This window comes from Thunnus maccoyii, chromosome 9, assembly GCF_910596095.1.
Source record: "Thunnus maccoyii chromosome 9, fThuMac1.1, whole genome shotgun sequence".
Lineage (NCBI taxonomy): Eukaryota > Metazoa > Chordata > Actinopteri > Scombriformes > Scombridae > Thunnus > Thunnus maccoyii.
The window spans coordinates 2,072,904-2,097,274 of NC_056541.1; the positions used below are offsets into that span (position 1 = coordinate 2,072,904).

Sequence of the window (24,371 nt, forward strand, 5' to 3'; positions counted from 1 at the left end):
TACATGTTGTATCTTGTTAGTTAACAAGTCTGTTAGGTAGCCACCACTCCATCCAATAGGAATAATTTACTCTGTGTGTTGTGTGTATGTATTGGACCAACAGAAAAAACAACTAACATGCCATTCCTAGTTCCACACTAGCTAGTAAGATAGTTACTCACAATGCTGGCTGGGTTTAGATGACAGTAGAGCTCAAACCTACTGTAGCAACCCACTATTGTAGTCAACAAATAACACCAATACTAACCACTGCTAAAACCTCAATGTCTCCTTTTTACACTTTTATTTCTACACGTGTTCAGAGACAACATGGAAATCAAACAGACTCGTAGTTTACTACGAGTAGACCGTCTGTTTGGTGAGAGAGGAGAAGGAGGAGAAGGAGTTGGATACAGGGGAGGCCTACTGGGTAACAGGGGAGGTCAGAGCCCCAGGGGACATGCTAAGCTTAGAGGGTATGAAAGGTAAGACTCTTCCTCTTCCCCCTTCTTCTTCCTCTTAGTTTTCTTTTGTTTCTCCTTGGATATTTTTCTCTCTTCGGAAGGGTATTCAAGACCAGGTCCAACTTAAATCCTGGTAACAGAGTTGTCTACTAATAGATCATATTTTGTTACAGAATACATGATACTTTATGATCATTAAGGAGGAATTTCATGTTATTCTTAGTCACTGTATATGCTGTATTCAGTTGTACAACTACCATTTTTGAGCTGCATCAAATGCTTTTACTGACTATTTATGTCCCTTTAATAGAATATAAGTAGTACATATATACTACAATATATAGTTATTGTTGGTGGTTCATTAGTTTTTTTGTTTTGTTTGTTTGTTTTGTTCCCCTTTGCCTTGGATTTTATCACTAATGTTTTGTATTATGATGTAATGTTGACTTGTGTGGACCCTAGGAAGAGTAGTTGCTGCCTTGGAAGTGGCTGATGGGGATCCAAATAAATATATAAAATAATGCAAAAGCATTACAAAAATTGTAGCCTGGGGAGTCTGTACTACTTTTTATGAGATTTTTATCTTTTTGAGTAGCATTAAAAAATGAACTTTGCATGCATTACTGATGATAATGTTTGCTGTGATGACATCAGTCCTGTTCTTTGATTGGCTGTAGGCTGATGAGGATTGAGCAGACTAAAGCTCAGGAACGGAAGACTGTTCTCAGGAAGGGAAACATTCAGGACCAGACTGTGAGTACTGACTGACTCTGTGTTGCCTTTTAAAGCATCATCTGAATGCTAAAGGTTTGTATAAACTGTCTGTCACAGTGTATGAATGTGTGCAGCTCATCTGTTAGAGCTCAGTAAACAAGCCATCTTCAGTTGTACAGTTCAGCTGATCCACCAAAGCTGGTACCATAACACGTCCAAGAGGATGCAGACTTTGCTGTGGTTGTTTTACCATCCATCTCTACATTCTCACTCAAAATCTGCTCAAAATCCATGTCATACATTTTTTTTATTTCTATTAATTAACTTAAAAATATAATTGACAGATGATTAAACTGTTTCTTTTAGGGCTGTATCTAACAACAAATGTCATTTTTCCCACTAGTAGGTGAGGAGCAACAGAATTATAGAAATTTATATTAATACAAATTTGGCAAAAATGACACACACTACCAGACTAGAAATGTAATGGTAGATTTGCTAGATTTTCTACTGATAGTTGTTTTGTGAAAAATAACAAAAGTTTTGATAACCGTGAGTCAAAGGACTGTTTGATGTAAATTGGTCACACACATACAATTCTTAACAATTCCACAGCTCTACAGAGCTTTTTAGCTTGTTTTAGCTCCCTGTTTTGGTTGATAAATTGCCTCCAGTGATGTCACTTGAATCACCACAACACCACAATCTTTGACCAAAGTTTTCTACATTTTGAACAGCAAAAGTGTTTTTTGTACACAATATCTGTATTGTTGGAAAAATCACCTGTATTGACATATTTTGGCAATATATTGTTTGTCAGTGTTTCACCAGAGAGTTCAGAGGTGAGACTGGTCCGAGGAACATTCAACATGAAGCACAGGATTTTAACGAGCCACCAGTTTGGCAATCACTGAGAAAATCACAACAGTCCTCAGGTAAAAAGGCTCCATCACCTTTATTTAAACCTTTATCATTATGTGGAATTTTCTGAACAAAAGATAACACAAAACAAACTGTAAATGGAGGTTTGAGAATGTGAAGAGACGAAGTAAGAGACATAACAGAGACCTTAATCTTTGATCGAAGATTTTAGGGACAGAACTGTGAGTTTAAGGGTATAATGTGAAAGATTTGGCCAGAATTTTAGTTTAAAACATTACAAAATTAAAGAAAATTATCAACAGAATGTGAAGAAATAATTTTAGATGTTATGTCAAAGACTTATATGTATTGTATCTAGCTTCAGCCTGTATTGTCTCGTAATACCACTTTGTAACTCAGGGGTAACAGTGAGTCACTGTAATGTCCAGTCTGCCCTCAGTCAAACATGAGAGGAAGAAGTAGTAGCACCGGTAGTAATGGCGGAGCCAGGCTGAAAGCTATTAAAAAAATTCTGTAGGACTATAGATATGTCACTTTATGAAGTTTTAATATTTTTTCAGGCAGGAAAGTAACCATGTAGACTCCCAATATGTGGTCAGCTTATCCATATAACACCTATTTGGAAAGTTGCACCAATGTTGTCGGAGCATCTGGCTGCTGCTGCAGATGGGCAGACATCAGCTGGTCATATCAGCTGATCCGACTTACCAGCTATTTTTAAGCTGGCATGAGCTGTTTGGCATCATAGCACATTGTAGCTGGATCGATACTGAAATATCATCTAAATAAATTAGGTCTCTACTGGATTACTGTGTGGAAAAATGGCAGCAATTAAAGAAAAAAATGATGCTGTGTGGCAGAAAAACTGCAGTTTTACCATTAGTTAGTTCTGTGACATTTTATGATTTATACCTACCCTAGGGGCATGTGTGTAACTATTTAGTTGTTACTCAGAATTATGTTGTAACTTACCTCCATGGTTCAACTGCTTTCTGATCTGTGCGGCTTGTTTGCAATGTACCACTGTCTCTAATGTCTCCGTAGCATTATAATGTCTTGACAACACAATAGCACAGATTCACTGTAAACAGTAAGCTTTACACTATATTCAGTGAGTGACAATGGTGGTGGGGTGGCATGTGTGTATGTGTGTGTGTGTGGGGGGGGGGGGGGGGGGGTGATATGTTTGGATGTTCGGATCAGGTGGCCAATTCTAACACATTACACAATGGTGACTTTAAACTATGAGTTTTTATAGACAGAATGGTGACTTTAATCAATGTTTTGAGCTTTTAGATCACCCATCTCATACTGTGTGCCATTGAGAGCAAAAAAATCAAAAATCTTTCAGTCCAAGCAAACACTACAAAGGATAATTGATTACTCTTGTTTACCCTTGAACCTGCAGAATGAGCTAACCAGTGAATTCACATGGTGTTTTGCTGAAAACCTACAGATACTTCATGTAATACAGTTTGAGATTTTGCTTTTTACTCTCTGTCCTCAAAACTTCTTAAGTTCAGTTTTCAACACTAACATGAGCTGTGTGTGTGTGTGTCAGCATCCTTCGGTCAGGTATCATCACCCTCCCTCGGTGTGTACCGGATGCAGATGGGTCAGCTCACTCTCGAGGTTTCGTCCGGAGACATCACCAAGGAGACCAGTGATGTCATCATCAACTCCTCCAATACGGACTTTACCCTCAAATCAGGTGACTATATAACAAGCTTTTAAAATACAACACATTGTTAAAGACGAAACCAGTGGTTTCCAACCTTTTTGTCTTTTGACGTCTTACAAAAAGCAGTGTGTAGTCGGGGTCACATTTCACATGTCTGTGAGTTGTTAACAGCTCCACCAAATAGTGATTTTTCCCTCTAAACTTCTCACATGCTTTCATTTCAATAAATGTTCAAATGATCCAATATTTCAGCATTTTGTTTTTTCTTCTTTCCTCTATTGGAGGTATTTAACAGTTAACTTTTAGGACATTTTTATGGAAAGGGTGGTACAATTTTGTCCAAATTATAGGAAGAAGTGTAAAAAAGTGTTAAGTGAAGAGTGTTAAGCTGGTTTACCCACTCACAGAAAATACTTAATTTTCACTGTGTAGCCTGTGTGTCAAACGATATATAAGCATATTAGACTCTTTCTTAAAACTTTATAATGACTGCATTTCCCACTACTGCATTACATAACCCTTTCAAAGAAATGGCCTAAGAATTAACAGTAATACACCAGCTACTTTTAGGAAATTATTGAAAAAAAAATCACATTTTCAAGAATCTAATTTATAAGGAAGTTTTGCAACAATTACATATGAAACCACATATAACGAGAGGCACTTACTGTACCAACTAAGTGAAAAGTAGCAGCGCACAGCTCCAAATCTTGAACACTGTATCAGGTGAACGGTTGTGGCAAGGATTAAAACAAACAGAATACCGGCACTCACAGATCACTAGTCTTCTATTTATTGTGGGCAAACACCTTTCAGATAAATGATGATGGCTTTTAGCTGAAACTCGTTCATTTTTGCCCACAATAAATAGAAGACTAGTGATCTGTGAGTTCCATTGATCTTATAATTTGTACCAAATTCAGTAAAATATTTTAAGAATTAACCATTAAATACCAGAAATGGTGAACATGGCCCAAATATGGTTGAGCACTAATGGTAAAGACGCAATTGCTACTGGCTAATCTGGAAGTGAGCCTAAAATGGTCTGGATATGATATGGCGCATATCAATCAATCAATCAATTTTTATTTATATAGCGCCAAACCGCAACAAAAGTCATCTCAGGGCACTTTTCACATAGAGCAGGTCTAGACTGTACTCTTAGATTTAGAGAGACCTAACAATTTCCCCATGAGCAGCACTTGGTGACAGCAGCAAGGAAAAACTCCCCTTTAATGGGTAGAAACCTCAAGCAGAACCCGGCTCTTGGTGGACGCCATCTGCTTTGACCACTAAAAACATATTGAATAAAAAACAATACTTGATTGTTGTTGTTTTTTCAAACATTACTCAACACAACATACTGTTGAGTAACGTTCTGTCACACAGGGAAGTAGTTTACACCTTGTGAATTTAATTCCATCCTATTGTTTTAGACTTGTAACTTTACATTACTGATGACATTTTTTTCCAAATAATACAATCGTTTCTTTCCAGGCAGCCATTGTCCTGTAATATCTGTGAAAATGTACTTGTGGACACTTGAAACTTACAGTAGAGATCCATCAAACTCCACATCACGTCCACATTCACGCTACCTTGAGCTTTTCTCATTCATCTACCCATCTACTGAGGAACACCTTACATTTCAGTGTCGATAAAACTCAAAAGCATCTTTCATTATATATTCCAATAATAATAATATAATATAATATAATAATGCAATATCTTTGTGTTTCTTTTTTCTTTTCTTCATATTTAACTCAGTGACGAGTAATTTTCATTTGAAATTTCCCTTCTGACTTACAGCAGCATCATTTCATGAATCTGTTTCTCTCTTTTTATTTTGTTTAGGAGTGTCCAAGGCGATCTTAGACAGCGCTGGATTACAGGTTGAGCTGGAGTGCTCACAGATCGGTACATACCTGGAAGTTTATCTGTTTATTCACACACTGTTTGCTAGTTTTTCAGCTTCACTCTGTTTCGCATTCACACAATTCAGCCCAGTCTAAACTGGGAGTGTCCCAGTTACTGCAGCGTATTGCTGCCACCATTACAGTTTATATTTTTTTGCTCAGTTTCTTGTTATATCGATAACTTTAACGATATTTTTCATGTTATATGATATGTCATATCAAATTATTCTGTTTTTACAAGAAACTTTCCTAGAACTTTTTGATGTAGTTTGCAGGAATTTAACAGTTAATTTCTGGGACGTTTACAGAAAGGGTGGTGCAATTTGGTACAAATGATTAGAAAGATTAGAAAGAAGTAAGTTGGTTTAGCTGGCCACTCATTTTATTTGGGTTCCTCGTTGTTAATTTGCAAAAATTCTTAATAAATTAAGACTCTTAACAATTCTTTAACTCACAGAAAATTCTTAGTTTGTATTAGTATTGGCATATTAGATTATGTCTTAAAAACAATGAGCGATGAGTATATGGGAAATGAGCACATTTCACATATACTACTAAATTACATAACCCTTTCAAAGAAATGACCAGTTACACAGCAGCTACTTTTAGGAAATTGTTGGAAAAATATTGAAAAAAACTACATATGAAACTACAACTCAACCAACTTAACCTTACCCCTCATTTTTATCACTTGTACAAAACTGCACAACCCTTTCTGTAAAATGTCCTGAAAATGAAGCATTAAATATCTTCAAATTACACTAAATTAAAAGACCTGTAAAATAAAGTGCTAGCAAAATGTCTTGTAGCACGAGAAAGTTTTGTGCATAAGATAAAGTCACATGTTGGTGTAAGAAAAGTTTCTTGTAAAAACTATTGATTTCTTACCCCTTTAAGAACTTTAAGAAGAAGGAAAGGCTCTGTGGTTCATATAAAAAAAACAGATACCAAAACAAATGGTGTCTAGTTATAACAAGAAAATAACATGAAAAATATGATGATACAGCATGAAAAGGATCTCGTTAAAACAAAAAAAGTTTTCTCTTTATAACAACAAACTGAGCAATTATGGTTCTTTTGCCATGGTGGCAACAATACGCTGCTCTGTCCAAATGATACTGCTCTTTAAAGATTTTATTTCAGTGTGACTTTAAGTATCCCTCTGATAGCTTTTTCCTCCCTTAAAGCCTAAAGTTCATCACAAAACTTGAACTTTGAATAGACTAGACCTAGAACCTAGACTAGACCTTCAACTGTTTGTTTCCTCTCTGTAGTGAATTCTCCGGGTTATCAGCCTCGTCCGATGATTGTGACGTCAGCCGGGTTGTTGCCCAGCAAAAACATCATTCACATCGTCGGCCAGACTGATCCTGCAAACATCAAGGAAGTGGTTTACTCAGTGCTGAAGGTCTGCGAGGACAACAAGTTCAGCTCCGTCTCCTTTCCCGCTCTGGGAACAGGTCTGTTCAAACACATTCTACAAATACATAACTTTTATTATTTGAATCTGACATTGAAGCTTTGTTTCACTTTTACTGTGTGTTTTTAAAGAAAACTCTGAAAGGGGCTGAAATAAGACTCAAAGTTTGTGATGTCGTTCAAACATTTCCCTTTTCCTCTTGCTTGTTTCCTCTGTTATTCGTTAATTTTGTTATTTTTATAATTTCACTGGTTCCTTGAGTCTAAAGGCCTTTACACACTGGATGCGATTTTTTAGTGCGATTAATTCGCACATCAATGTATTTTTTCAAACTGTTGTTTGTGTCATTAGTACTTTTACACAGAACGCGAATATTACGAGGCAAAAAAACGACGTGATTTTTTTTCGGACCCAGGTGGATATTTCTGACTTTTCAAACAGCGAATAAAAGCATCAACCAATCACAAAGCGTAATCTGCACAGACAGCTGTTTCTTGCGAAGGCCCATGTGGGGTGTTGAGTATCCTGCTGTGTGTGTTTGAACTTATTTACCGTATCTACATTGATTGATCAGCTCCCAGTCTGTCTGTAAGCACTGAAGGCAGACGGGTAGGTTCACTCACTACGTTGTAAATAAAATAAAGCCAATGAATCAATACATTGATGTATCATGTATCATATGCATCATCACCATGTATTTATAAATACAAACACTGTGGATTTCTTCCCGTGGAGCCGACATGCAAACTGTTTTGGTTCAGTAACTCCCTGCTGTCAGTCAGCCTGGTGAAGGCAGTTTGTCCTCTCAGCTTCTCAGGAGCTGCAGCTGACAGGCGGCTGCTTCTGTGGACGTGAGACGCTGAACACAGGTCAGATATCATCATCATCACTGGAGGATGATGTCAACATCCTCCAGTGATGATGATCTTGTCCTTCTCCTCACTCGACAAGAGAAGAGGAGAGCGTGATATCTGCTCAATCCACAACGGCTCTGACCTGCGTTCAGCGTCTCAGGCCACAGAGGCAGCCGCTGGACAAACTGACCTCACCAGGCTGACGGACAGCAGAACGAGCTGTCACAAATTCCTTCTCAAATTCGTTTTTTCTGTGCTTCTGTCGCAAATTCATATTGCTGCCAGTGTGAATAGTTTTGATGCGAACTATTCACAGGCGATTATTTCGCAATTTCGTGTCATTTATTCATGTCGCTGTGTATGTGTAAAGGCCTTAACTGAGATTTTTTGAGTGTTATTGACAAATTTCTCTGCATTAGAATAGATGGAAGACAAATATGATCTGATGTGCAGGTACAGTAGATTGTGAAGTAGATTCTGTCAGAAAAATCTGAAAAACTCTGAGAAACCTGCTCAAAGTTTGTGTCACAACCACCAACCATTAAAATTCATCAGCCATTAACACTAGCTTCAAAGGACAGAACAGGAACACACTGACTAAATATAACCTTTTCAAATATGTATTAATGTTTTAATACAAAGTAAATTATCATAAAAGGTTTTATGAATAAGCCTTCATATCTGTACATATATTTTCTCTGAAAAAGTCTACTGGACAAGTTTTACTGTGGATATTCATGATTCCCAGAGGATGACTCCTAATGATTTGGTAATTTTGTTGACCCAAAAACTGAACATAAATTCCACTCCAGATTTCCTTTTAAAACATCTGAGCACATTCATGCTCCTTTTTGATTAGGGCTGCGACTAACGATTATTTTCCATCATTGAATAATCTTGAAAATGTTCAGGAAAAAATAAAAAATACCTGTCACAGTTGCAAATGTCGGTAGAGATATTCAGTTTACAATAATTTAAAAGAGAAAAGAAGCAAATACTTTTATACCACATTTCAGAGGCTTCAACCAGCAAATGTTTGCCACTAGAGCTGCAACGATTAGTTGATTAATCGATTAGTCAATTGACGGAAAATTGATGATTGTAGCCATTATTTAAATAAAAAATGCTAAAATTCTCTGGTTTGAGCTTCTTAAATGTGAATATTTTCAAGTTTCTTTAGCTCTGTTTGATAGTTAACTGAATATCTTTGGTTTGTGGACTGTTGGTCGGGACAAAACAAAACGTTTTAGGTTGCATGCTGTGCTTTGCATAATGGTGATGGATATTTTTCTGACATTTTACAGACCAAAGGACAAAACAGTTAATTGAGAAAATAGACAGATTAATCTGTAGTGAAAATAATCATTAGTTCATACATGTCAACATTTAGGTTTCAAAATATGGGAGTTTTTCTCTGCAGGAGCGGGCTGGTGGATGAATTTAAAGACAGTGTTTTACAACGTTTTACCCGAGTTGACAACAACTACACTCGTTACTGTAAATGCAACAAATCTGTCACATGTAAAAAGCCAGTAAGTACTGCTTTGCTTGTAGTGTCCCATCCACCGCCAGTATGTTTTACACAACCACAGTTAAGCCAATAACACGAAAGCTTTCTGTATGGAGCCTAACTGTTTATCTGAGTTTGCCACATATCTTAAAATTTGGCCAATTCTTGTAAACTTAGCTGCTGGCTGAGACAAACCAGCCCTTCCTCACATTTTCAGCAGGAAAACTGAGTGGAGCAGAAGGCTTGAGAGAGCGCAGTGACGAGTGACGCATATCAGACAGGGTCATTTGTGCATACTTACCTCTCCCTCTGGGTTGTGTCGCCAGGTACCACGACACATATCCCACACAGAAACTGAGAAACACCCATTTGATGTGCATCACTGTGAAGTCGGAGATTAATGGGAGAAATTAGCAATTGGGAGCACAGCAGGAGAAAGGGTTAAAAATTGGGAATGTTGGCAGGTATGTTAGTTGCAGCCCTGAATTTTTGTTTGACAAATGACTATCAAAAGTTAACGAAACAATTAGTTTTGTATTGATTGATTATTTGACTAATAGTTTTTAGCACTAGTTTAGCTCTAGCACCACCCTCAGGAGAAACACGTTTCTAGCTCCACTTTTAGTAGAAGAAGAATTAAACCATCAGGATGTTGTTGGTTCATATTGTGGTTAAAAGTTATATAATGTACATGTAGGTATATAATGGACACTGCAGCCTGTAGAGGACACCAACAGAACTTTAAAGACACCACCACCTATACTATACTCTATACTTTTACTGCCAATCTCCTTGTCCAACCTCACATCTTCATCTTCATCAACATCATCATCATTACCCATCCATGTCTACTTGTTAGGTCAGGGAGGGGCCAACCCGTCGGCGGTGGCGGATGCCATGGTCGGCGCAGTGGTGGAGTTTGTGAGGAAGACGTACCCGAGGTTTGTTCAGAGCGTGAAGATCTTGATCTTCCAGACGGCCATGGTGATGGAGTTCCACAAGAGCATGAAGAAGAGACAGGGAGAGGATGTGGAGAAGAAGAGTGTCTTGACCAAGTTAAAAGGTATTTAAATGTTTTTTTACTAATGCATAATGCACAGATACAGGTTCTCACTCACTATATGTCTGCATTTCTTTCCTTTTTACCTGTTCCTTTTGATCAAGATTCATAAAATGTTTTGAAGAATTATTTTGTGATTTCTTAGACATTCAAGGACATTGTGGGGTTTCTTTCTCTCATGTGCAGACGGAAACCAACAATGTGTTAGTTTGTCTCTCACTACTTTCCTCATTCCCAACTCTGTCTGTGGCTCTCAGCCACAAAGCCCATTTGTTCCTACTGAACACGTAAATCTATAAAACTGGCCCACAAATATATAATTTCTAATTTTTTTAAAGTTTTTTAATTTCTAGAAAAGTCTCAATAATTTCCTAATTCAGCTGGCGACTGTAGTTTTCAGTTAACAAACAGGAGGAAATGGTGTGATGTTGATCAGGTGATTTGTTGGGGAATGTACTATCTTGTTCATCTGTGGCTTATGAATGTATTTTTAATAGTTTTTTGGACACAGTGGAGATGTACGGCACCAAGGAATAAGATATAACAGGCTTTGATCCTACAAGCAAATATTGTCCATGTATCTAATTAATTGTTGGTGTTTGTCTTTTCATTGGATTTGTTGATTAAAAGAACAAAACAGAATATAACCAGACCTATCCTTTAAATGTCTTGATAAAGCAGAAACACTCTTTGAGAGATTGCATCTTACAAACATTTGCTGGTGAATCTGTTAGTGTTGGCCCTTTATAATATCATTAATTCATTCAGTTTCATCATTTTTCCAATGCTGAGGTATGAGGAAAATGTAAGACAACAAACTACATTGTTTTATGTTGTTTCAGAAACTGTCACTGCGTTTTTAACAGTATCTTCAGAGGAACGACTCGGCACTGATCGCTTGGTTCTGGAGAAGGAGTTTGAGCCCACAGTGTTTCAGCTGTGTGCTGATAACGCCAAGGTTAACATACATTTATTCAATTTATTTCTTAGCTCTTTGCTTTGAAAGGACTAAAGCTCAGCGATTAACACCTTGTTTAATCCAAGTTCAAACAGAAATGTAAAAACTAGTTATGTGCTTGAACTATTTCTTGTTTGAACATTCTGCGCAGCAGTTTCCTGAAGTCTTGTTGTCACAGTAAGGTTGTCAGGCTTGGTATCATCGTACTGGTGCAAAGATCAAAACCAACCCTGTCTTCACTGACTATACCTGACAAGCAGATGCTGCAGAGAAGTACTGGGCGGATGGATACACTGTTGTTTGTAAAGAAATAGTTTCAGCAACTGTCTATAAAACCACAAATAATACTTTTTACATTTCTGTTTCTGTATGGATTAAACAAAGGAGACCATACATTGCATTCACCAATGAGAAAAAAAATCAGAGGCCTTATCTCATAATTATGACTTCTGTATCTCATAATTATGACTTACTATCTCATAATTACGAGAAAAGATCTTAAAATTATGAGATAAGATTGCATAATTATGACCTTTTATCTGAAAATTACATTGACATTTTTGTCCTTGGTGAATGCAATGCACTTCCATATAGTACATCTGTTGTGCTTCCGTTGTACTGCCTTCATTGAGATTATCAGGATGTATTGATGACTGTTTGAATCGGACACTTCAACCATTTCCCCAACACTGCAGGCTGTGAGTCAGGTTAAGAAAAGAATTGAGGAGCTGATTTTGGCCGAGCAGGCGAAGCGCACCATCATCGACCCGTACATCAGTCAGCTGTCGCAGGCTGACATGGAGGAGCTGAAGGCCCTACAGAGGAATCTGACAGTCAGCATCCGACTGGACAGGAGCCTGGAGGACCAGGAGCCCACCATCCACCTGGAGGGCCTGACCAGGGACGTCATGATCGCTGAGTCTTCAGTGAGGTCAGTCACCAACCAAATGAATTAATGACACACAAAGGACCAAAAACATAAAGTAAAGCTTCAATCCAGAGCACCAAATGCTATTTGTTTAAATGTTGTTTTTTTTTTGCTGAACATCAGAGACATCATCCGGAGGGTGGAGAGGACGGAGAACGAGAGACACAAGGCCTTGCTAGTGAGTGGACTGGTAGAATGGCAGTTTCAGCATCGCAATGGGAAGATGGTGCCATTCGACATTTACACCAACCTCAACCTCGAGAAGGCTCTGGAGAAAAAACAAAAAAATGTTAAAATCAAGATTAACAACCAAATTTACACAGCTGATGTAATGTTTAAAAGAGCTGTTTCAACGAATGGACGTGAACAGTTGGAACTACTTAGAAAAGACCTGAAAGGTGAGTCTTTACATAGTCCTTATTTAACCTGTTTAAATACAAACATGTTCTCATGCACAGAGGTTCATTTTGTAGAAAAAAAATGAAAAATTTATAAGAAAAGTTTCATGAAATCTTAAAGAAGTCAAAAGAAACACCAAAGTACAGTTTACATTTTCTATTACCCTGTCATTTACAAGTGGCTTTTCAAGTGTTAAATGTAAAAAAAAAAAAAAAAAGAAATCATAGTCCATGAAAAAGTAAGAGGAGACACCTATTCTCTAGTTTTAAAAATTTGGACCATTTCATTGGCCAAATTGTTCTTTTGGGATTATTTTTTAGTAAATGTACGTTCTATGGAGGTACATATAATCTGACAGATTAAATTCAACCTCAAAGTAAACACATACAGTAAAAGTTGGACCTGTACTCACTGTCAGTGTCCCAATACAGTGGACATTTGAGTTATGAAGAGTGAGGAGTTGTTTTTGTTCGCCACTTGTTCTGGAAATAAAGTAATTTTTCTCATAGACTATGGGCCTCATACAAGAACATTTTTTTTCTAATGAATATCTGATTTTGCTCTAAGTCAGATTCAACAAACTCTCTATTAACGGCCTGATCTTGTAGTAAATCTGGTTTCAGCCTGATGTCATCTGTTCGTGAGGAAGTGAACGTTCCTGAGATTTCATCATCAGCATCATTGATGCCCCTAAAATTGCCAAATTGCTTAATTGGCAAAAATTTTCCCAAAGAATTTCACACTGCAGAACTTCACATCCTGTTTTCAGAAATCAGCAGACAGAAGCAGAAACACAGAACACATTTAGGAGTATCAGTAGAAGGGGCCCGAAACAATTAGAGAATGTAAATACAGCTGACCTTTGAGGAACTAGGAAATAAATGTAGTTACTATGTTGTTACATTCTAAAACAGTAATAAATAACCATCAAACACTCAAAGATTGTTTATGATGGAAAGAGTTGCTCTTGATTTTCAGCCTCCTTTTCCTCATCTGTATATATTTCTTTTCAATCATTCATTACATCCAACTTAAACATCAGAGTCAGTAAATACAGAGAACAACAAGGACGTGTTAATACTGTGTTTCAAATGCAGACATTTTTTAATCACCATGGGTCTAATTTGCCTAAACTACACGGTTCTTCAGATGTGGTGGAAACACAAACTTTTAGTTCCAAGTTCAGTTCCTCTGGTTCCATATTTGCTGGAACTTTTTGGTCAAAGAGGAGCTTTAGAGTTTCTTTGCTTTTTACAAAGGCTTCCTGCTGGAGTATAAGGCACAGCCTGTTACACTTGTACACTGGGAGTTTATCATTTGGCCAGTTCATTACAGATTGAATATTTGATTTTTCCCATCATTTGGACAACACAATTTAAAACAAATACTCTTCTTCTTATTTTAGCAGATGATGCTGCTCTGCCTTCACATTGGGACGACATGAAAGGCGACCTCATGAAGCTGTTTCCTCTGACTGTGGGATCTAAAGAATACGGCGATGTGGAGAAGGAATTTCAAAAGACCGGCCTTTATGCAAACATCATCAGTGTATGTTCACTCTCCAATAATCTTAACTACGTATTACTCAAGTACTGTACTGAAGTACAGTTTTGAGGTACTTTACTTGAGTATTTCCATGTGATGCTACTTTCTACATTTCAGAGGGAAATATTGTACTTTCTACTCCACTACATTTATTTGACAGCTTTAGTTACTTTTCAGATGAAGATTTGACATAACGGATAATATAACAAGCTTTTAAAATACAACACATTGTTAAAGATGAAACCAGTGGTTTCCAACCTTTTTGGCTTTTGACGTCTTACAAAAAGCAGTGTGTAGTTTGGGTCACATTTCACATGTCTATGAGTTGTTAACAGCTCCACCAAATAGTGATTTTTCCCTCTAAACTTCTCACATGCTTTCATTTCAATAAATGTTCAAATGATCCAATATTTCAGCAAGTAAATGTATATAATATATATATAATATCAGACAGAGGTACCAAACCACTACTTTTAATGCAATACTTTAACTACATCAAGCTCATAATACTTATGTACTTTTACTGTAGTAGGATTTTTCATGCAGGACTTTTGCTTGTAATGGAGTATTTTTACATTGTTGTACTTGTACTTTTACTCCAATAAAGTATCTGAGTACTTCTTCTTCCGCTCCCAGTCCCTCAAATCATCTGTATCTTTACTCCTTTGGCATCATTAGGTGATGTTGGCTTATATTACAGCAATATTATTAGTGTCATTTTAACCCTAAAAGTGATTTTTATACATTCAGACAATTAGAATTTATACTTTCTCTTAAACATTCAAATCACCAGTGTAAATATTTAACTCTAAACTAAAATCACTGGTATAACTCTGACCTTAAAATTGCTAAAATATACATTTTGTTTAGTTTAGATTTTGAATAACAGGAGAGATATTCTGTAACAGACCAGAGCTGGGCTGTTTTTCTATTTAATATTGTAACATCATATGAGATTATATGTTGGTGATGAAATTAATACTGTAATAATTACACACATACATAAAGCATATATATATATACATATTAAAGCATTGAAAATTTACATTGACCAAAATTGTTAAATAGTTTTAATAGACAGAAATGTGGTGAAACTGCAGATTCTCAAATATTTTCAACCTCAGACTTGAGAATATTTAATTGTTGCTCAGGCCTGTATATGGACCTTGAAAGTATTCTGCAACTTAAGAAAACACAAGCAAATAAAGAGAAAATCTTTCACATTTAGAAAACAAACTACAAATGAATAATAATAATAATAACACAAGCAAACTACAGGAAAACTTTCATGCCACCGCAGTGGTAAGAATAATTGTCATTGTGGCTTGAAAATGACTTACTTGTCATGTCTTCATTGTGTCGGCAGATTGAACGGGTACAAAACGAGACACTGTGGCAGAGCTACCAGCTGAAGAAGAAACAACTGGAGGCGAAGAATAATCACAAAAACAACGAGAAGATGCTTTTCCACGGCACCGGCCCCGACTCCATCGATCTCATCAACAAACAAGGCTTCAACCGCAGTTACGCAGGAGCACATGGTAACTAAAGCTGCACACACTCATAAAACAGTGGAATATTTACATCGAACAGTTTGAGATGAAATACTGCATGGTAACAAAATCACACTTACTATACTGCCTCACAAATTCAAAGTCTACTACAGTGAAGCATTAAAAAATCTTATTAAAAAAACACATACTTAGTATACTCTCTGTCAAATATATGCTTAAAAATGCATAAAAATCATATGAAACTACACTAAACTTTGTCAGCTACTTGTTTTGTTTGGTTGTCAGTTGACAAAACTTTGCCTACCATAGAACAGTATATTACATTTCCAAATCACTCTTTAGAGCAGTGGTTCCCAAAGCTGAAACTAGAGAATGTTTGGCCTTTTGAATTGATTAATCAACTAATTATTTATTATTATTCATGTCCTCCTAAAATTAACCTTAGTTTCTTTGTTTTGTTTGTTGTTCTGATTTTATTTGCTGTCTGGAGCTGTCACTGAACTTCTGGCCAATAGAAGAACAGAGTTAATATCTACAGAAGTATTTTTTAAACAGTGTATTCAAGTCTCATAGAGGACAGAAACATGGTGCAGCAGCGGCAGTCTTCTTACTGAACTTCTTTGACTGGGAATCATTCATGTATGTATTTAGTTAATAATGGAGCCTGTGTTTACTCTTATTTTGTTCTGTAGGAGCGATGTATGGCAATGGCTCATACTTTGCGGTGGACCCTGCCTACTCAGCGCGGGGTTACGCCAGGCCTGATGCCAGGGGGCAGAAGCGCATGTATCTGGCCAGGGTTCTGGTTGGAGACTTTGTCCAGGGTAGATCTAGAATGATCGCTCCACCTTCCAGAGTTTCTGGAAATGCCTCAGACCTGTATGACAGCGTCACCGATAACCCTGCTAGACCAACCATGTTCGTCATCTTCAATGACATTCAGGCATACCCAGAGTACCTGATCACATTTACATAAACTACCATGATCCCACTGTGCAACAGTTCTGATTACTGCCATCATATCTCTTCTAGTTTAAATTCACAGTCTATAAGTCTTGTCACAGTCTTGATTTAGTTTCCAAACACTCAAGAAATGTAGAAGAAACTATCACACCGTATCTGAATTTAAGGTTAAAGTTACCGGGAAGTAGTTTTAATGAAAAAAAAACATTGAATATAAATATTGAATATAAATATTTTAACACACTGTCATTATTTTCCTTCATCTGGAATCTGTCACATTTTTTTCTTTTGGCTGTAGAGAGTTATGGAGCTGTGTTGGACCGTTGACCTTCATCCAAACCTCCCTTGCCTTCATCGTTAGATTCTGTCTTTGGATATATGCAAAACCTTCCACCCAACTGAGATCACGTGTGGTTTTATGATAGGCATGGTTAGCTAGTCACATCAAATCACATTAGATTTGATATAATTATGTAATACGGACCTTAAGTGTCTTTTGTGGGACTTTGTAGCAGCCATGTTGCTGCCTACATCTGGTAAATGATGTTTCATATCTACAACATCGTATCTGGGCAGTTTCGCTGCAGCACTGTAGCTTTCTGGTATTATCAGCCATGCTAGTGTCATGGCTCTATGGATGGAAATGTTCTGTTGCTCCTCAACTTTGGTTGAAATATCTCAACAACTATTGGATGATTACAGTGACATTTTTATGTTTCTCACAGGATGAATCCCTGACCCAGTGCCATCATGATGTTCACATTATTGTCTCTTAGTGAAATAACTCAACATGTATAGGATGGATGGCCATCAAATTTGAGTCATGTCCCCTTCAGTATGAACAGTGAATCATTAGTTTGACAATCCTTTAATTCTCTATTGAAAACAGTAGAAACACAACCACAGACATCTGAAAACACCAGAACCAGTTCAAGGAAAGTTCACTATGTGTGTTTAAGGGAATAAGTGGAGATGCTGAATTGCTTGTAAGACCTCGCTGTGACTCTGGACCTGTAAAGTTGGAGTGCCTTCATTAAAGTTTAAATCCAAATTCTGCCTCACGTGTTTGTACTGACACACCAGTATGACCAGTTTGAAACACCAGAGTATTACCTTACCTACCTAACAGTCTATAAAATCCTCCACATCCACTGTGCGAGTCATGTTTTGCCTTAACAGCACCCCAAGGAATAATTTTATTACTGTTTTTATTTACCCAGTACAATACGTTGAAAATAAATATACTGAGGGAATTACATTTGAGGGACTGATTTAGTTCTTGTGACTCCTGCAGGGTTTTGTAGATTTGGTTTATTGTAAAATGTCAGACAATACCAAGTTCTATACCACCCACATCAGAGACTGAATATTTCCGAGGATTGTGCGGGGAATTATTTAGTGGGTTGCATATATTAGGGCTAAAGCATTGTGAGTGTTATTTTTTGTGTTATATTAATTATTAACTGGTGTGTTAGGTCTCAAGCTTTATCACACTCTGAACAGCCATTAATTATATTAAAAATGTATCTCATTATTATGTCATTTCACAACTGAGCTTTAGTACCAAAGAAGAGACAAAAAAGACACACAGCCAAAAGAACACACCAAAACACAAAGATTAGTGTTCCTTCCTCAGAGGTATCAGCCAAAGTGTCTGTTTTCAGTTTCAGGATTACAGTCCTAACATGAAAGCTCATAAAGTGGATGAAGAAAAAGGAAGAAAATTATAAAAGAGAGAGAATGAGGAAGTAACAGCTTTCTTATTATTTGGCACTGATTCCTACACACATACACATATCAAATGATAAAATTATATCAACAGGTATAACAGAAAACCATTTTTTACAGGAAACAACTCAGACTTCTGATACTAAAGAGAGAAAGTCTCCCCTTTGTTCAGAATATAATTTCACTTTTTAAATGTGTCTCAAACTGGCTCAAAGTCAGAGACAGAAAAGTGAATCACATTAATTTAGTTTCTTTAATTGACATTTATTGTCAACGTATGATAAAATAATGCAATAATAATGTTCGTCAGGTAGGTCGGTAAGGAATGCAGTGTGTGATGTGTGCAAACAAAACACAAAACCCTGACCAAGAAGGTGGAGAGGGAGGGACATCATAGATATATAAACTGGACTGTCCTCTCATTTTCTAAATGTCATCCAAGCTGCACAGGACCTGGATTATACTTGTGTCAAATAAGAACCAGTAAACTGAAATACTTTAGTGTGTGTATATGTGTTATTGGAACTGTAACATATTCCATCGTGGAAAAAGCAGTTAAACCCTGATCTCCACATTGTTCCATCATCATGTTTGAACTTGTTTAAATATGTTTGATAGAAGTGCCTGAATTTCATTGCATACTGATAGCATTCCTTGATATTTCAAGCTAACATACTGTGTCCCTGTGGTTTTCATATGGAATTTATAAATAGTCACCCATGTTGTACAAAAGGTGTTTTAAATCTGACATATAAACAAATAAATAACTCACTCAATTCTACCTTTACTCATGTATCTTTTACTGCTAATAATCATTTACTTTATCCTGTGAAAATGTAAATACAAGACTTAAACCAGTTATGGATTATTTTTACATTATAGTTTACCAACTTTTACACAATCTGAGTTTTGTGTCATTTCAAGCAGAACTCTGAAATTATTTTTACATAAGTGAGTTACCCTTCAGCAAGCATCAACACATCTGTTCAGACACCACTTTAAAGCCAAAGTTTGTATTAACTGTTTATGTTAAGTAACTTTGCACTATGTTGAGAAAAGAAGATTTGTCAAGCCCCTACTTTGATATAGTAGTAGTTTCCAAGTATTCTACCTGTCAGAAGAATACAGAAAATATCACAAAAATCAGAGAGTTCTGAAGATGCTTCAGTGATTTTCTCTACAGGCTGTTCAATAACAGATCTCCACTTCCTTGAGTAGAAAAATCTGGGAGCAACTGCCCCAGATTTTGAGTTTGGAGAGTCTTGAAAAACTGATAAATAACCATTAAAATTTTGCTGTAATTAATGAAATTAGAAATACATAAAACACACACATACACACTCACACACATACATTTGTATATAGGTACACTTAGCTTTTTGTTAAATAAATGCTTTTTGATATACCTGTTGTCTGTTTTAATGTTGCACAAGAGTGAGTTTTGCCAACCTCTGCTCTGCAAAGAACTCCAAATCCTTCAACCTTAACTAGCTATTGATATGGTGATTTAGTTTATAGTTATTAAGTTATTAGTAAGTTATTTATAGTTATTAAGTTAATTATTAATCAAAGTTCCCGATTGATAGATTAGTACACTTTGAGACTAAATTGGCTATCCTTTTCCCTGAGTCCAGGGTGGTGCCCCGTTATTATTAATTCTTATTAATTATTTTATTGATTTTAATAATTCATAATTATCTTGATAATCATTAATTATTGCTTATAGCCAAACTTGTAGCCAAGGCCCAAGAGCAGCCTCTGTGGTAATGTGCTGGGGGAAGTTTAGTTGCGCCACCAGGTCCACAGACATATTCCAGTCTTTTGCCAAGGCCAGGGTTCCTGCAGATTTTCTAGTAGCAGATGTTGTGTGCTTCCCAGCCCTGACAAAGTTGATGAGCTTGGAAGAGGAGGTGTACCTCTTTGTTTCCAGTCCTTCGTTGATGGTTTGAGCAACCTTCAGAACCTGATCGTGGTGCTAGTGATATCTCCCATTTGCTAGGGCTTTTGGGAAGCAACTCAGTATGTGCTTGGGTGTTCTACATCTTGAGCATAGTGAGCATGTTATTGACCCTGCTTTTTGGCCATAAGTGGAGGTTAGTTGTGCTGGGTAGCACATCATACACTGCCTGGATGAGGAACTTTACTCTGTGAGGCTCAGACTTCCACAGCTCCGTCAGGGTCACTTCCCTTTCAAGAGCATTGTCCCATTTTGTCTAGGCTCCTTGCTTCTTCATACCAACCGTTTTGCACATTCTTACATCCATGGGAGCATTATTATGCTGATTATAGTGTGTATTGCTCTTTCTCCTTCAAGATTGTGGAAGCGATTTATTTATTCCATTTTCCTGAGTTATTAATACTATTATATTTTACTTTTTTCTTTTTTTTCTGGATGTAAAATGAAACTGTAAAGATGATCCTGATGTTGAATCTGTCACTTTTATTTAATTATTTTTGTCCTTTGTGCTTTCTAACTTTTAACACAAACACTGAAGACTAATATGTTTTTTTCTGCAGCAGCTTCAGGTTCACCAGTGTTAGACTGCCACCTGCTGGTGACATCACGGAGAGCAGCTGCACAAATAGCTCATCTGCTTCAGGAAACATTTTGAAAAAAAAATCAGCCTTCAAAGTCGGAACATGTACTACAGCAGGAAGGTGATTTAAACTTTATATTTGTTTCTGTCAGCAGTGGAAGAAGTACTCAGATACTTTACTGCAGTAAAAGTACCAATACACAATGTAAAAATACTCCATTACAAGTAATGAGCTTGATGTAGTTAAAGTATTGCAGTAAAAGTACATAAGTATTATGAGCTTGATGTAGTTAAAGTATTGCAGTAAAAGTACATAAGTATTATGAGCTTGATGAAGTTAAAGTATTGCAGTAAAAGTACATAAGTATTATGAACTTGATGTACTTAAAGTATTGCAGTAAAAGTAGTGGTTTGGTCCCTCTGACTGATATATTATTATATATGACATCATTAGATTATTAATAGTGAAGCATCAGTGTTAGAGCAGCATGTTACTGTTGTAGCTGCTGGAGGTGGAGCTAGTTTACACTACTTTATATACAGTTAGCTAGTTTAGTCCAGTGGTTCCCAACCTAGGGGTCGGGCCCCTCCAAAGGGTCAGCAGATAAATCTGAGGGGTCGTGAGATGATTAATGGGAGAGGAAAGAAGAAAAAACAAAGTTCTGATACACAAATCTGTTTTCAGTTTTTGGACTTTTTCTCTAATCTTTGATTTTTGCTGAAATATTGGATCATTTGAACATTTATTGAAATGAAAGCATGTGAGAAGTTTAGAGGGAAAAATCACTATTTGGTGGAGCTGTTAACAACTCATAGACATGTGAAATGTGACCCCGACTACACACTGCTTTTTGTAAGACGTCAAAAGCCAAAAAGGTTGGAAACCACTGGTTTCATCTTTAACAATGTGTTGTATTTTAAAAGCTTGTTATATTATCCATTGTGTCAAATCTTCATCTGAAAAGTAACTAAAGCTGTTAAATAAATGTAGTGGAGTAGAAAGTACAATATTTCCCTCTGAAATGTAGAAAGTAGTATCACATGGAAATACTCAAGTAAAGTACAAGTACCTCAAACTGTACTTAAGTAAATGTACTTAGTTACTTTCAACCACTTTACATGGTTTTACTTTACATTAGTTTAAATTTTGATGCTGATTCATACAGTCTACTGACTTTTAAAATTACATTTAAATAGCATTTTTATTGAAGTTCGAAATTTGGTCGCAGATTGAGAACATATTGATGAGTCCTGGACTAAAATGTTTGTATGCACAGTTTAATGACCTTGATAAAGACCCCACAGAGGTTAAATACCTGAGACTCCTCACCAGTCAGTTAGAACTGGAGAAGCCTCTTGGATGAGGCAAAATGACTTAAAGTATCTACAACATAGTCCAGTTGTCCTCGATTCAACTCTCCTTGGATAATCATGATCTGGATGACTGAGAATCTTCACAGACACCCAATATTAACATTAACTTTGGCTTTTTAATTTTTTTTTTTTTACTCAGTGCAGAAGATAAATCATTAAAAGCAAATGATTAAACTTTGTCCTCGATTCAACCTTCATTGGATAAATATTGTGTGACTTTAATGAGATGTAGCTGCTTGATGCTTCAGGCCTCAAACTGACTAAAATGAGCAATATTTCCATTCAGTCCTCATTTCTACACCGTAAAAACAGCTAAATTATAGATTTTTTTTAAGTAACCCAATATTTACATTAACTTCGGCTTTTTAAATATCAGTGCAGAAAATAAATCATTAAAAGCAAATGATTAAACTTTGCCAACACATTACAAACACATTCATCATTCCCGGTCAAAATCCAAAGGTGAGCGAGCTTTTTCCATCTCTGCTTCCAAACTGTGGAACAGTTTGCCTTCACTGTCAGATCTTCTATCATCACTTTTAAATCCCAACTAAAGACCTTCATAGAATCACTGTAAGTACCCTTAAATTTTAATAGTGTGATAAAATTGTTAACTTTGTCTGTTACAGTTCCTTATGTATCAGTTTGTTTTTGTTATTTAACTGTATTTTTCATTGTTCTATAAAGCACTTTGGTCTGTTTTAAATGTGCTCTATAAATAAATATGACTTGACTTGATGTTATCCCCAAAATGCACAAGAACCATTCTGTTCATACTGAAATCATGTTCAAACACTGAATATATTTTTCAGTAAATAGATCATGTTATTAAAAGAGACATTATCCACAGTCTAACCCTGAGTGTCTGAGGTTAATGTGGTTAAAGATAATTGGACTTATGATTCAGATTTTGTTCTGATATGATTAGTTTTTCCTATGAAAACTTTATATGGTTGTAATTCATGACATAAAATGGAGAAATGAAAATTAGCTAGTTTAATAGGTAATTCATCTACAAAATAGTTACATTTAAGACAAAATTAAATTCCACAACATTACTAAACAAATATTTGGGATATTTGTTCCACATGCTACTTTTGTTATTTAGAACATTGATAACCCAATTAATTTTAAACTATTGTTAAGTGTTTCATAATCTAAGACCTCCAGGCCTTTATTATATTTGCTGTCATACAAAATATCTCTTTTTAAGTAATGAGGTTTATTCTGTGAATTAAATATTCTATAAATTTCAGTTGGCATATCAAAAGAAAGTGATGCATACAGACCTGGAAAGACCTTCAGCCTTTGATAAACGAATTCTTCCTTGTAATGATAAATCTCTAGATAACCATGTATTAAATCTTCCTTTGGTTTGGTTAATAATTGACTCAAAATTCAATTTTGCATGTATTTTTTCATCTTCACAAGGTGTAATCCCCAAATATGAGACAATATCTTTTACCTCTATGTCATGTAAATGAGACAAATTACAAACTTTTAGAGGGAAAAGAAAACAGATTTTTTGGCATTAATCTTAAAACCAGATACAACAGAGAAATGTTCAAAACTCTGTATGTTTTGGGAATTTTATCTTTGTTCCTTAAAATAATGACTAATCATCTTACAACTTCTAAAGGACACCAGTAATTTTGTCCAGACTATTTTATAATGTCTTTGCAGAATAAGCATGAATTCACTTATTTTCACAACTTTCTTGTTTTTTCCACTGCAAACCAAACATGGACATGCATTGATAATAAAATTATTATTTTCATAAAATGCAAGTGTACCAATAATTTCGGTCACGTCAGTTTCTCTCTGACCTTTTATAACCAAACGTCCCATCAAGGTCACTTAGGTCCGCTGACCAGTTGCTGCTGGTTGTCCCAGTTGCAGCCATTTTTAATCTCTTCTTAAAATATATCTTTATTCCTGGGCTTTT

The 24,371-nt window shown here is 36.2% G+C and overlaps 1 protein-coding gene across 1 annotated transcript in view; it reads left to right on the forward strand.

The window, feature by feature from the left end:
* Positions 1-17,811, forward strand: part of LOC121903765 (protein mono-ADP-ribosyltransferase PARP14-like) — a 32,567-nt gene extending 14,756 nt beyond the window's left edge. The window contains exons 14-26 of the mRNA XM_042421136.1: positions 303-464; positions 1,121-1,200; positions 1,895-2,092; positions 3,601-3,750; positions 5,575-5,637; positions 6,911-7,096; positions 10,280-10,483; positions 11,323-11,438; positions 12,134-12,369; positions 12,490-12,764; positions 14,171-14,313; positions 15,677-15,851; positions 16,517-17,811. Of these exons, the coding sequence (XP_042277070.1) occupies positions 303-464; positions 1,121-1,200; positions 1,895-2,092; positions 3,601-3,750; positions 5,575-5,637; positions 6,911-7,096; positions 10,280-10,483; positions 11,323-11,438; positions 12,134-12,369; positions 12,490-12,764; positions 14,171-14,313; positions 15,677-15,851; positions 16,517-16,800 (2,272 nt within the window). The 3' untranslated portion in view covers positions 16,801-17,811. The remainder of the gene's footprint in view (positions 1-302; positions 465-1,120; positions 1,201-1,894; positions 2,093-3,600; positions 3,751-5,574; positions 5,638-6,910; positions 7,097-10,279; positions 10,484-11,322; positions 11,439-12,133; positions 12,370-12,489; positions 12,765-14,170; positions 14,314-15,676; positions 15,852-16,516) is intronic.
* The last annotated feature ends 6,560 nt before the right edge of the window (positions 17,812-24,371 follow it).